Source organism: Cyprinodon variegatus, unplaced genomic scaffold, assembly GCF_000732505.1.
Source record: "Cyprinodon variegatus isolate N-32 unplaced genomic scaffold, C_variegatus-1.0 Scaffold209, whole genome shotgun sequence".
Lineage (NCBI taxonomy): Eukaryota > Metazoa > Chordata > Actinopteri > Cyprinodontiformes > Cyprinodontidae > Cyprinodon > Cyprinodon variegatus.
This window is the reverse complement of record NW_015150662.1, coordinates 2853-16525: the sequence shown is the minus strand read 5'-3', so window position 1 is coordinate 16525 and position 13673 is coordinate 2853. Positions and strand designations below refer to the sequence as shown.

At 39.2% G+C, this 13673-nt stretch overlaps 1 protein-coding gene across 2 annotated transcripts in view; it reads right to left on the bottom strand.

Annotated features, from left to right (window-relative positions):
* Positions 1-2178: 2178 nt before the first annotated feature.
* Positions 2179-13673, bottom strand: part of LOC107088187 — a 14074-nt gene continuing 2579 nt past the window's right edge. Inside the window, exons 2-9 of one of the 2 annotated variants that reach the window (XM_015380199.1) lie at positions 11925-12021; positions 11659-11833; positions 10118-10263; positions 6247-6423; positions 5682-5798; positions 3481-3567; positions 2889-3036; positions 2179-2793 (exon numbers count right to left, since the gene is read on the bottom strand). In XM_015380199.1, coding sequence (XP_015235685.1) covers positions 2777-2793; positions 2889-3036; positions 3481-3567; positions 5682-5798; positions 6247-6423; positions 10118-10263; positions 11659-11833; positions 11925-12021 — 964 coding nt within the window. In that variant the 3' untranslated portion in view covers positions 2179-2776. Of the gene's footprint in view, positions 2794-2888; positions 3037-3065; positions 3378-3480; positions 3568-5681; positions 5799-6246; positions 6424-10117; positions 10264-11658; positions 11834-11924; positions 12022-13673 lie in introns of those variants that run through there. The other variant, XM_015380200.1, reaches the window with a different exon arrangement.

Below are 13673 nucleotides of genomic sequence, written 5' to 3'. Positions count from 1 at the left end.
TAATTGTGAATATGCATCAGTTTTAGAGTGATTTATAACAAACATTGCATCAATACCTAATCTACTAATGACTATATGGATTTAGCAAAACTGATAACAATGAAGTTAATTAACACAAAAACACTTAAATATGTTTTTTTCTGATACAAGCAGCTGTAAAAAAAAAAACATTAAATACAGAACATTAAAGTCTAATTAATGTTAGTAAAAAGTTTTTTATCCTAAAATGTTCTGATCATCAAGATCTAGATTTTATTAACAATAAGGTTAAAAAACCTGATGAGTTTAATACAGGTTTTATGTAACAATTGTTGCTCAGGTTGGAACTTTAACGCATTAATTGCGTTCATTGTTTCTTAGAAACGCGTTAATCTGATGCACAAGCAAACTTAAAAACATTGGTTGTGTGGATGACTGCCAGTCACAGCGGTCACTCAGAAGTTCTCAGTAAGAGGAGACCGACCGTAGTTCGGCTGAGTTATGTTATGTAGGTGACTTTGCTTACTGCCTCTGGCAGTCAGGAAGGAATGTTGGCGTCCACAGCTGCAGCCCGCCAACATTGCAACTTCACATCTGAAAAAGTAAACAACTCCTTGATAAAGTTGGTCACAAAATGTATTGATTTAGTTACTGGTTGAAGGAGAAAAAGGTGGACTTCGAGGAATCTAAAGTGTGTTTTAATTGCACTAATTTATTTGTATAAGTTAGTGCAATGATTTAATTGCACTAGTTTATTTATATAACATTAATCATGACACAAACAATGCGATCAATTGTGTAGAAAGATTGTATGATTGTAGATAAACTCACCTAAGAAAAACCAAATATTTGTGAAAAAAAAAAAGAAATATCTTGTTTTCTTGTTAGATAATAAATTATCATTTTGTTGCATTTGTTCTCACACTCTTCATCTCTGTAACAGAGGGAAGGAGGTTGACGCGTGGCTCCTCCCATCCTAAATACCCTGCAGTCGTTCCTTTGTGTCTCCTTTGCAGAAAATCCCCCCTTAGCATGATATGTCCACCTCTGTGTGTCAGGGTTTCTTCTTCAAAACCAAAGTAAAACTTCAAAACTGTTTTACTTTTTTAATTTTTAAATTTTTCTCTTTAGTCAAAGAGTTAAAAGAGTTCACCCCACCTAGATGAGCATACAGAGAAGAAATTCCTCATACTCAGCATGCATGCAGCGACAGTGGAGAGACACAGTCCCCCTTTAACGGGAAGGAACTTCCAGCAGGACCAGGTTTTATTTAAGCGTTTATCTCTGCTTTGTTCATTTTGAGCAGCATACTTCATTTGATTTCTTAGAAAATTCAGCAAAAAAAGTTTCTTTCTTTTACAGAAATGTGGACCTGCCATTTAAATATGCACATGTACAGTCCGGTATGTGCATCCAATCACAGGCTGGATCTTCTCTTACATGATTTACTGCATTTTTGCAGAGTGGCGTAGAGAAAATCAGCCTGTGGTTCTGCTGAGGCGTTCAGGAAGCCCAGGCTAGTTCCGTCTTCAAATTCATTGTTGGTTCTGGTGTCATTCAGTTTCCTATTGAATGACTCAGGAAGTACGAGGAAGCCTGATATTCTGTGGTGGACGCTGTGCTGACCTGGCACTTGATTTAAGTCACCGCAGAACCAACACCAGAATAAAGCGCGGGATCCTTAGTAACTAAACTGTTAAAGCAAAACAGACACTTTTTTTTCTTCCACTCAACTTTCCATTAATCTTTAAACACAGCGCTCTATGAACCAGCTTCATAAGAAATGTGAAGCTTATTTTCAATGAGCTTCCAAGTCAGGCGCTTCCATGAGAGCTGCTGAGTCCAACAGCTCGTTCTCCCCATCATATCATTACTTTATTAGCCTTCTGATATTCTAAAGTTAAGCTGAATTCAGATAAAGCACTTTGGCCAAAACAATTAAATTGCAAATATCTATAAAGAAATTACTAAATCCAAGTTATTTTTCAACTAAATTCCTCAGAATTTAACTGCCAGATTAAAGGCAAGAGGATTAAACATTCGGACTTTGCATCTTGGTCGGTTTTCTCTGTGTGGTTTTCTCAAGTTTGACAACAAATTTCTGCAGAACCCTTCCTGAAAGGTCAGCCGTAGAACTAAAGCAGCAAATAAACAGCTTTTATAAACAAATGAAAACACAAGCATTTTTTTTTCTTACGTTTATTAAGAATCCAGAATATAAAAAAACACTGAGTGCATTAAGGTGCCAAGAAATGTTAAGAAATCTGTGAGCAAGCAAAAAAATAGCACATTAAACATTATAAATCACCAGTGGAGAAAGTTTTTTTTCACTTTACAAAAAATATACTAACATCCAGTTTGTAGATTACAGTGTTTTTTTTTTTACCTCAGAGGTACAAACGAATCTCTGCTCTTGGAGGAGCAGATCAGCTCAGTGTCATGGCTGCAGCATCGAGCGGAGGCTGCTTCTGCTTTCAGGCATATTTGTTACCAAATTACAATTGAATTAAAATATTGCTTTTGAGCTTAAAACAATATTTGGATTCAATAAGTTAGAATAATTAAAAACTGATTTTGATATTAGGTTTGGTTTTTAGTAAAAAAAAAAAAAAAATCCAGTTAACAGATGTTTCTAAATGTTAACAAACAGCTCATTAGAGTTTAGAAATGTGTAAATAAAAGGCTTGGTCAATGCTTTGGTAGAGTTAATGCTGGATAAAAACTGGAGCTCTGCATTCCTGTCAGGCTGCAGAAGCTGCAGAGAAGATGGCGATGTGCAGCCAGCCGATGAGACGCTCTAACTGGATGCAAACACTTAGAAAAGAAGAAGAGCATGGCATCGATAAATAAATCATAATGCAGCAGTTTGTTTAAAGCTTAATCAAAAAATGCTTTGGCTTGAAACTCACTTCTCTCTCTGAGTCCCTGTCCGAAGCTTTGCACCAGTTTGATGAGGCCCCAGAATAAAACGCCTTTGATCAGCAGTGAAATTAAAGCTCCGGTGACGGCGGCTGCCTCCAGGGTGTACGTCTGGTCCTTGAACCATTTCTCTATCACCTGCAGGTAAAACAAACAGCTTTCTTTTTTCCTTCAGGACTTGAGGTCTGTTTGAAACTCATCAATCTATTGATAATAATAGATAAGAGTAGAAATGAAAAACTGCAGCTGGAAGACAAAAGATTCTATGTTTTGCATAAACTCTTTGTTTCAATGCCATATATGGTTGTGAGGGTCTGCAGCTCTGATGGGGAGCAGCCTGGTCAGCATCCTTCACTCTAAACGGCCCCATTTTCAAAGAGGAAAGCCTTCCCATTAAACAAGCAGATGCTGCATTGTCTCGTCCTTTTTGAAGAGCTCCACAAGCAGGACCTGTGTTTTTTTTTCATTACCAACAGGTGCTGCAAAAAAAATGTATCAAAGGAAGACCTCAAAATAAATTAGGACCAGGGAGGAAGCCATGCTTTAACGCAGACGGAGCTTTGGGAGTTTATATCTACCTACCGAGTACATCAGGTAAACGAAGAAGGCCACTTGAGGAAGGTTCAGCCCCATGAAGACCCAAACCAGAACCTTGGATTCCTTTAATACCTGAAAAAGTTGAAGGAAGAGTTGTTTTAAATCCGTCAGATATAATCTTCAGGTAGATCTTGATGGTAGGGAATGTGCACGCAGGTCGAAGTATGATGAGTTGAATCCTACAGCTGCTCTTTCAGACTGCCTCTGAACTACAGTTGAACCCGTAAAAAACATTATCTGCAAAATCTTAACTTGATCAAGATTTCCTGACTTTTTTAAAATTATTATTTATTATTCTGAGATGATGTTCAAGGCGTCTGCACTGCAAATGAAATGAAATCTCAGTAAGTCAGTTTTTCTCAAAATAAGAATAGTTTTCTTGTTTTGAGCAGGAACGTGAGACAATATGCTGGTGGAATATCTAATTATCTTATTTAAGGGCAAAAAATACTCTTTAATAAGGTGGATGACAGAGACACCTAAATTAAGAATATTTTACTTATTTTTAGGTCCATTTTTTGCAGTGTGTGACCAATAGTTTAGTATTCACATTCCTTGAATCTGTCACATTTTATCATGTTTAAATCAAAATATGACCTATTTCATGGGAATTCCACAAACAGAGCAAATATTAAAACAGCACAAGGCAAAAAAAGTAATAAAAAAAGGTAAAAATTACACCTGTAAAGTGCGGTGTGCATTTTTATGTACCCCTGCTGTGTCAACACTTTCTAGCATGAGTGAGATCAGTCCTGCTTCATTAGAGCAGAATGAAATGATTGCATGACTTCCTCAGCATGTCCTCCAGAGCTGCACAAACCTGTTGGACACCTGTTCATTTATTCCAGGCATGTTGTGAAACACCTAAAACATGCAGGACAGAGGACCCTTCCTTCATAGCAGCTTTTTAGGGTTGTTTTCCTGCTGGAGGGAGAACCACTGCCCCAGGCTAATGTCTCTTTACAGCCTCTGACAGGTTGAGCAACAATTAGCTCAAACATTTTCCCATCTCTAAGCGGCTTCATTATAACTGATCAAAAAATAGGTATATATCTCTTAAGATGGGTGGTTGTGCACCTTAATTTGAGCAGATGATTTGCCAAAAAAGTATTTTCACCATTAAAAAAGGGAATTAGATATTATGCACTCGAAATACAATAGTTGAGTTGTTTTATTTTCTTATTATATCTGTTTATTGTCTTATTCTATATCTGCCCAAATCAAAGGATAATCAACTTATTTTAACAAATAATTTCTGCAGCTTTCGATCCCACGGCTTAGAAAACCCATTCCCACATCATGATGCTACCACCACCATGTTCTCTGTGAAGGGGGTGTGGGTGGTTAGTGGGTGGGATAAATAAGTATATAAGTAGTAAGTAGATAAGTAAATTGACCTTAAAATAAGTGCATTTTCTTGAATTGGGGAGGTAAGTGAGACAATTTGCCAATGGAACAAAACAATTTACATTTAGAATAAGGAAAAACTATTGAATTGTTTTATTTCAAATGAATATTATCTAATTATTTTATTTAAGAGTAAAAATACTCCTTCCACTGGCAAACTCTCTTATTAACCTGCTCAAATTAAAGGTAAATACACTTAATTTAAGACATTTTTTACTGATTTCTAGATCGTTTTTGCAGTGTAACCACACTTTCTCTTGTTTTGAGAATGCAGATTGTGATTTTACAAAGTCTTAAGTGCAATTGTTTTCCTGCACTTTGCACTTATTTGTGAGTATTTTAAGAGGAATAATCTGCTCTAGCTCGGTATTTCAATCTCAAATCAGGGTCAGAAGGATCGTTTTTGCTTGATTTATTTGTAGATTTGTTCTTCTTTGCTTAAACAGGAACTTTTAGCAGGCTGTGCTTCCCACCACCTGAGCTGTTTGTCTCTGCAGATCCTCCAGAGTTAGAGTTGCTCTTTCCAGACCCACCCAATGCCACACTTTTCAGATCTTTCTGTTTGTAAAACAAATGGAAAGGTATCATTTTCCTCCCAACTAATTTTGCTCTTCTCTGTGTCGGTCTGTCAGATGAAGCTTTGCGTGAGAAGATCTGGAAAAGGTCAGCGAGTATGAGAACTGTTCTGAACCTGAGGTGTAAACAGAGTCGTCGGGTTTCCCCCCCAGGTGTTGCTTCCAGCCCATCGCTGCCTGCTAGAAAGACAACTCATCGCTCACCGCTATGGCTCCGAAAGTGGCGGTGACCAAGGCCCAGAACACCCCGACTCCCAGGATGATGGTGTTGATGGTGGACATGGCAGAGTCCGATGTTGTGATCAGGATGCACAGACACAGCTGAAAACATCACACAGATGCGCCGTTACTGACACCGGCACACAGTTATTTCTAACAGAATCCAGCGACGTGAGCGTTCAGGTCACAAGGCGAGAAAGGCTGGGATACATGTGTGCAGGGAAGCAGCTGCATGGGCTCATCTCTGAAGCATGTCACAGAACCAGAGCAGCAACATTTCTGATCATTGTCATCCTCGGCTTTGAGCGCTCTGCCCTCTCTCACGCTGCAGAAATGTAGCATGTCATACATGGCCGTCCACAAGCCCTATCTGGGCATCCTGAGGCTCACATGCATGACCAGCCAGACTGCCTACAATCAATCTGCAGAGATGCGCTTCTTCTGACGTCTTAGTGACGTCTGAAAGCAGCGCTGATAAACAAAACGAGGCTGGGAGAACAAAATCTCGCCGCTGATCGTACTACGGAGACGGTTTATCATGCATGCTTACCTGAGCCTGCAGGTCAAAGGTCACCATGGAGAAACACAGGTTGAGGAGAAAGTACTGCTCCTGGAGGCTCTCCAGGGCCCCGCCCACACGGAACGCCATCATGTTGGGCCTGAGGATGAGCATCATGGTGCAGAGCATGTGAATGATGCCCAGGCTGACGATGCACACGAAGCGAACCTGCAGCACAAACACACAAATAAAAAACACTGTGGCGATGTCTTCTCTGACTTGGACTAGGCCGTTCTAATATGGAGGCGCTCCTCTCCTTCCATCCTAGCTTCATCCCTGATGAAGAAAATCCATCATGGTTCTGAGCCTGTAAGTGGTTTTCTGCAACGTGCAGCAGAAGCGTTTTCTGCACAAGTTGCCCTTTTTATTCTCCAAAGCTATTTATAATATTTTGTGCTTCTATGCAACAAGCCGACCCCCTTCTCCATCCTGAGCTGCGGATCTCTGCAGCTCCTCCAGAGTTCCTATGGCTGCCTCTCTCCCTGAGGTCAGCTTCCCTCCCTGATCTGGCCTCTGATCCTCTGCAGCAGTGATTATGCTTCACTCTTGGCTTACATGTATGTTTTAAAAGAGGAAAATCTGCCTGTTTGAAGCCTGGTTCTGTGGAGGGGCTTTGAGAAGTCGGTACCATTTCTGCAGCTGTCCAGCTAAGAGCAAAGCAGCAAGTCGGAGTGCGGATTTCTTCTTTTATTTTTCTAAGCACACAATGCAAGAGCTATCTGACTATTAAAGGCCGCCGACTTCATCCTCTGACTCTCCAAACCGAGGTCATCCAGGACAGCTTTCTACTGTAACTGATTAATGACCACACATCTACCTGACCTACTTTAAAAAAAAATATTCCTTTAAGATAAGCAAACCAGCAGAGCCAGAAATGCCGAACATTGTTACCTGCAGCTCTCTAGGACTAAACGGAGAGCGGTGATTGCTTCTTAAAGTCTCTAAGGGCAATAAAAGGTGAAAAAAAACTACAGGATGACAGGTGAGAAGGGAAAGGGCAGCAGCAGCCACTCAGAACTACACAAGAGGACCTGATTAATGATCTGAAGAGGGCCCAAAGGTTGCCGTTGGTAACACGCAATGACATCATGGATTAAAATCCTGTGAGGCCCATTAATAAAGCAGCTAATGTCCAGCTGGTCAGTAAAACAGTTTTGAAGTTTTACTTTGGTTTTGAAGTTTTGAGGAAGAAACCCTGAAGCACGGAGGTGGACATATCATGCTAAGGGGGAATTTTCTGCAAAGGAGACACAAAGGAACGACTGCAGGGTATTTAGGATGGGAGGAGCCACATGTCAAACAACCTCCCTCTGTTACAGAGATGAAGAGTGTGAGAACAAATGCAACAAAGTGATCATTAATTATCTAACAAGAAAACAAGATATTTCTTTTTTTTTTTTTTTACAAATATTCTGTTTTTCTTAGGTGAGTTTATCTACAATCATACGATCTTTCTACACAAGCCTGATCCATCAGATCATCTCGTCAAAAAAAAAAAACATAAAAAGATCAAGTACAGCAATCGGCTTCATCTGCAGCAGGTCCAGACTAAAAGATCCTCCTGAAGCTTTAAAGGAGCTCAAATGTAGCTTAGCTTTACCACCACCTGGAGGAACAGCGACACCAAGTGGAGGAAAGGGGACTAGCAGCTGTTCAATGCTCCAGGACAGAATGCTGTTAATGTTTCCATTAAAATATACTTTCAATTCAGTCCAGCTCCTCTTCAGGGAGGAAGGAGCATCGCAGATCTGACAGATTTCCAGCGATTCTGACCATAAAACACTTTTTAGACAAAAAGCTGCTTATCAGATAAATTCCTTTATTCTGTTCATCTCATAATGAGTCAATAATGATTAGCATTTTGGTTATGATCTACAACATTAAAAGTGAATCTAAGTTTTCTCCTTTTTCAGTGAAAAGCTTCTGACTGAACCAGGCAGGAAAACTAAGCAGCAGGTTCCTCTGATTAAATTACCGCCATAATGAAAAGCCTCAAGTCTCCTTTAATACATCACCACGTTCCTTCTGCTGAACTACGCTACCAAACATCTGCACACGCTTCCATTCCAGGGCTTTCCTCTTAAGTTGTATGTTTCTAACATATTTACATCCAGCTGCAGCACTGAGGTCTGTTCTAAGTCCAGACCCATGATGGGTCACTGTAGGATATTTGCTCTTAAAGCTACAAATCCATAGAGTAGTGCTGCCTTTACGAGCTGAAACAGACTGTTGGTGTTATGTACAAGTATACCTGCAACATCCTGCAATTCAGTGAGCTTTAAATGACATTAAAGTACTTAAAAAGGTCTGGCTGAATTGGGTAGAGCTTTAATTTAAGATGGAAGATGTTGTTTCAATGTCTAGATTTACTTTCAGACTTTTATTAAAGGTATAAATGTAGAAAGGATTTAATCAAGCCTGAGAAATATGACCAAAAAAAGGGAAAAAAACGTGTCTTGGGTTTAAGAATTCAGCCCAAAATAACCAAACTTTGCTTTTTCTAACCAAAGAGCTCCTCAGCTTTGAATAAAATTACAATATTATTGTTTTAATTTTAATCCAGGTCATTCAATCTGTTAAAACGGTTTTAATATCTGGTCCTATTTAGTGTTATTTTCTGTAATCTTTGCCAACAGATAAATTGTTTGTTTTTTCACATCAGTATCATTTTAAAAACATCACTAATGAAATAAACAGTAAAAACGAAAGTAAAGATGCAACATTTTCGTTGTATTTTACAAATGGCCGCTTCCATGGTGGGTAAAATTGTTTAAATGTTTACTTTCTTTCTTCTCCATCAGAAAGAACAGAAATGGTGTGAATGGAGCCCCCTAGTGGTCAGCAACAACACACTTTTTTTTGTTACCTTCTACAGCCATTATTTCTGACCAGTAGTCTGTAGTTTTATGTTAAAAACAATAAACTTGCTCTCAGGGTGTGAAGTGATGCTTCTCTCTGCATTCAGATTGTCTGATGAAGAGCTTTTGTTAGAAAGTTGTTTCTCATGTCCGACCCTCTAAGGCAGCAGACTCTCTACTGCTACCAGTGGAGCTAATGAGCCTTTTTTACATGAAAATAATCAAACTAGCATGAATGTCGATACATTTTTGTGTTTTTTCCTTTAAATAAGTCAGGATTTCCAAAAATCTTTACAGTTCTGTAGTTTTTCTAAAGTTTTTGGCAATTTTAGCTGCTTGTACTTAGTTCAGGTGTCACACCCCATGACTATTTTAGACCAATATTATTGTTGTTGAAACAAAAAGAAACCCTGAAATAACTCATTAAAGGAGTTAATCTTCAGTGGGATCTTGAATATTTTTGTTACCAGCAGCTTTTGTCCCTACAAAGTTTTAAACTCTGTAGACAGTGATCATCAGATTATTCGATTCCTGAAATCTGATGCCTTTTATTTTGTCTTTCACTTTTCTCACATGCTTCCCCTCATTGTGTGTATGTTAGGAAAAAAATGGACAGAAAAATAGGGGTAAAAATCAACTAAAAAGGCGTAAAAATCGTGCAGGACTCGTGCTGCAGTAGTTCACCAGGGTCCAATAGTAATCAGGCTGTAAGTGAAAATGAACCAAGGAGCTATTTACTGATTATCTGACCTGAGGGAGGGGCTAATGTTTCACTTTTCTCCATAAATAAATGTGGAAAAGTGGATTTTGTGTTTAATAAGATCATTTTTTAAATATTTCCATTTTAAACAGAATATTTCCAGTGTTTCCTTGTCATGAGAATATTAGAGGCTCAGAGATAATACTTTAGTTTTGGTAAATCACTGATTTTCTCAGTCTGGGTCAGTACCGGGTGGAAACTTTTCCTAAAACAAGATGGTTTTTTTGAAGGTTCAGTGACTCACCAGCACCTCCTGCTTGCCCTTGGAGCCCACCACGGCGTAGTTGATCACCGAGCGGATGAAGACCACCAGCACGCTGAGAACGAAGGCGATCAGCTCCTGCCTGTTCTCCTGCAGAACACCACGGGTGATGTAGTAGATGCAAAAACCTGCAGGGAGACGGACGTTTAAACCATCCATTCAGGTGAAAGCAGCTGAAGACAGTCTTTCTGTTTGCAGTAGCTTCCTGTGAAGCTGCCCCTGTAAGGCTGCACATTATTCTTACTATATATAGATCTTTTTCATATTTCCTTCACAAGCTTCAGAGTATTTTATTGCCATTTTATAAGACCGACTAAGAAGCACAAAAGAAGAAAAGGTAAATGATTTCAACACTTTATGCAAACTACAACCTGAGATTCTACTTCATGGTTAGCTGCTTGTTTAGCTGATGTCTGCCGGCTTTGCATGAAGTTTTTAACCTGCCCTTATCCATAATATTGCCACCGTCATCTTCCATCGTTTTCTGCTGTTAGTTTTCCTTAAATAAAAACCATTTTTCTCCCGTTGGTCAGAGGGTTCTGTTTCAGTCCGATCCAAACAGCCCCTTTCTTCTATGGATTCTCCTTCACAGATGCTGACAAACTCAAACCTTGATCTCTAATAATCTTCCTTTAGCTTCTACCACCTGAGCTGTGTCTCCCTGCAGCTCCTCCAGAGTTCCCACTGACGTCTTCACTTCTCCTCTGATTCTCTCCTTGTTCTTCTTTGATATTGTTTGTTCCTTCAACATCTAGTGCAGAGGTCATGGATTAGCAGACCGCAATCCTGATCCTGACCCAACTGCTGGCTTTTTATATATATATATATATATATATATATTATTTTCAATTTAATGTAAAACATGGATGCATAAAAACCTCATTTTATTTCAGTGTTAAAATCTGTTTAAAGTAACAGATTTTCATAATTTTTTATTTTAATTGGTTACCCCTGATCTAATCCTGAGGTTAGACTACATGCATTTAATCACGACGTTCACTTCTTATTTTGGACTATTAGATTAAATTGAGCAAAAAAACAAACCAAAAGAAAAGACACATTTCAAGCCACACTTTCATTCTGTGTAAAAAAAAAAAAAAAAAGAAAACTACAATGAATGTCTAACGAATCAGAGTCACGTAGGCCACTTTAGGGGAAAGTATTGATGGGAAATTGAGTCAGCTGTAACCTATGAGGAGGAGGATGGGAGCCTAGAAGTGAAACAAGAAAAGGAAGTTGTTTTATTTTAGTTTTGGAGTTGGAATTTGTCTGAATTTGACTATAGATTCGACTTTACAGACAAGTATTTAAACTTTTAGAAATGAGCCATTGTGTAAAAACCAGTTGGAATCATTGCTGTCATATTTGTGGGAAATATAAAGGTTGTTTTTTTTTTTTATCAGAGCGAAGACATTAGTAATCCTCCACAGCTTTTATCACATGACCTCAACAAGAGAGCTTCTGCTTTCAGCGGGAAGGCAGGCTCAGTGAGCGCCTCCCTCCCTGCTGATTGAAGAACTCACATATTCCAACCAGCTGAATGAGGGACACCGTGAAGTTGTCCTCGTCGGCCACGTCCGTGGTCTTGTGCTGCTTGTATATGCTGGAGATGGTGAGGCCGAGCAGCGCCAGCAGGGACACGATGCTGAAGCAGAAATAGATCTTCACCAGGTTGGACAGCTCCGACCACGCCTTGATCTGCAGGAGGGAGCGGACAGAGAGTCTGGTCTGAATAAAGCAAAGCCCATCTGGTGCTCCTGGTGTCAGCGTGAGGGGCGGATCTGCTCACCGGTCCACATGGTGTAGGGATCAGATTCTGGTGTCTCGGCCTCAGGTTGGGGGACAGAAGATCTGAGTTCTGGTGCTGCTGGTTGTCCAACAAAGGCCTGAAAAGACCGACACGTTGGGAAGATTTTAGATAGCGTGCCTTGATGGGGAGGCATGCTCCTTCCCTCCAACAGAAGCTGAAACGATTCCCGCTATAAGAAACATCTGATCATTGAATTTATGCAACTTTAGTTACAAGAAAACAACTAAGAGATCATATTTCTAACAGATCAAGGTCATATTCCATAAATTATTTTCTTTTTTTGTTCTTCTTTAACATTATTAAATTTTGCAATTCAGCAGAAGTGAATATGGACTAAAAATAAAAATACAAAAAGCAATACAAAAATCTAAATAAGGTAAAATTGAAAACAAACAAACAAAACAGCCTGTAGGAGCGAATTTTATAACAAGCCTGAAAACTGAACCACCAAAAGACATTTATGTCAAATAGTAAAATTCTTGGCTACAATGTGTACTAACTAGGGCTGGGTATTTTGGCCAAAGTCCTGAATCGATTTGATTTTGATTCATAAAGTTCTAAATCGATTAATTTCAATTCGATCTGTTTTTTTTACAATAATAAAAGTAGTTCAATTGTGTTCAAAATACTCATGTATTTTATTTTTTCCTGTCACATTAAACACAAAGTGCAAACTTGTAAATCAGACATTTTAAACATGAGATGTGAACATAACTGTCTCATAAGTGCAACCTTGTTTGTGAAAAGTGAAAAAAAAGTGAAAAAGCCTCACATGAGCAAGCAGACGTGACACAGCAGACATGCATGAGCTGCTTTATCTTCCTGCACAAACCATATGTGCAGCGTTGTCTGTATCGACTACAGGGTGTTTGCTGGTCAGCCTCCATTTCTTAATGTCTTCAGTCAACCTATTGGCTATATTTGCAGTTGTCTGGCTTGAAGTCATCTTGAGTGCATCTTTCCTGCTTATTTGAATGTGAACGTCACCCGGGTCACTATAAAAGGAATCGATCTCATTCCCTAGAAATCGATTTTGAAAAAATTTAAAGGAATCGATTCAATTTTACACAGCCCTAGTACTAACCCTATAAAAAACATATTATTTATATATATATTATAACTCAAGGCACTTCAATAAATGATAAATTGTCTAATAACAAAAGTACTTAAATACTGATTTACCACAGACCTTTCTCTGTTATGCACTTTACCTTGGGAACAGAATCACTGGGAAACTTTCCTCCCCACTCTGTGCGCCACAGACAGAGTGGGCATGTTTCCTTTCCTTCTCATGTTCAGAACGGTGATGGGGACGTTTGGATTTCTATGGTGTTTTGTTCCACTGACCTGAGCGCGCAGTGAGACCGATGTGCAGAGTTTAAACCTGCACCCCCCCACACTAAAAACCTGTCTGCTCAACTCTAACAAACTCTGCTCTGCAACCTATGCTGTGTTCTATGGAGGACCAGGAGAGCCACTGAAAAAGAAAAGATACCATTTCAAACTAAACATTAAATCATGCAATTAGAAATCCTTCTGTACTTGACTTGAGCATTCATTTTTGTGAGGACTTTTTAATTTTACTTTACATTTTCTACTCCACCCTGGCTAATTGATAACGACACAACAAAACAGATGGAAAATTAGAAGCCACTTGGCTCCGATACGAATCTGATCTTTTCAAATGCGACCTGTGTCTGAACGGCCAGGTCGCATTCATCTGACCTG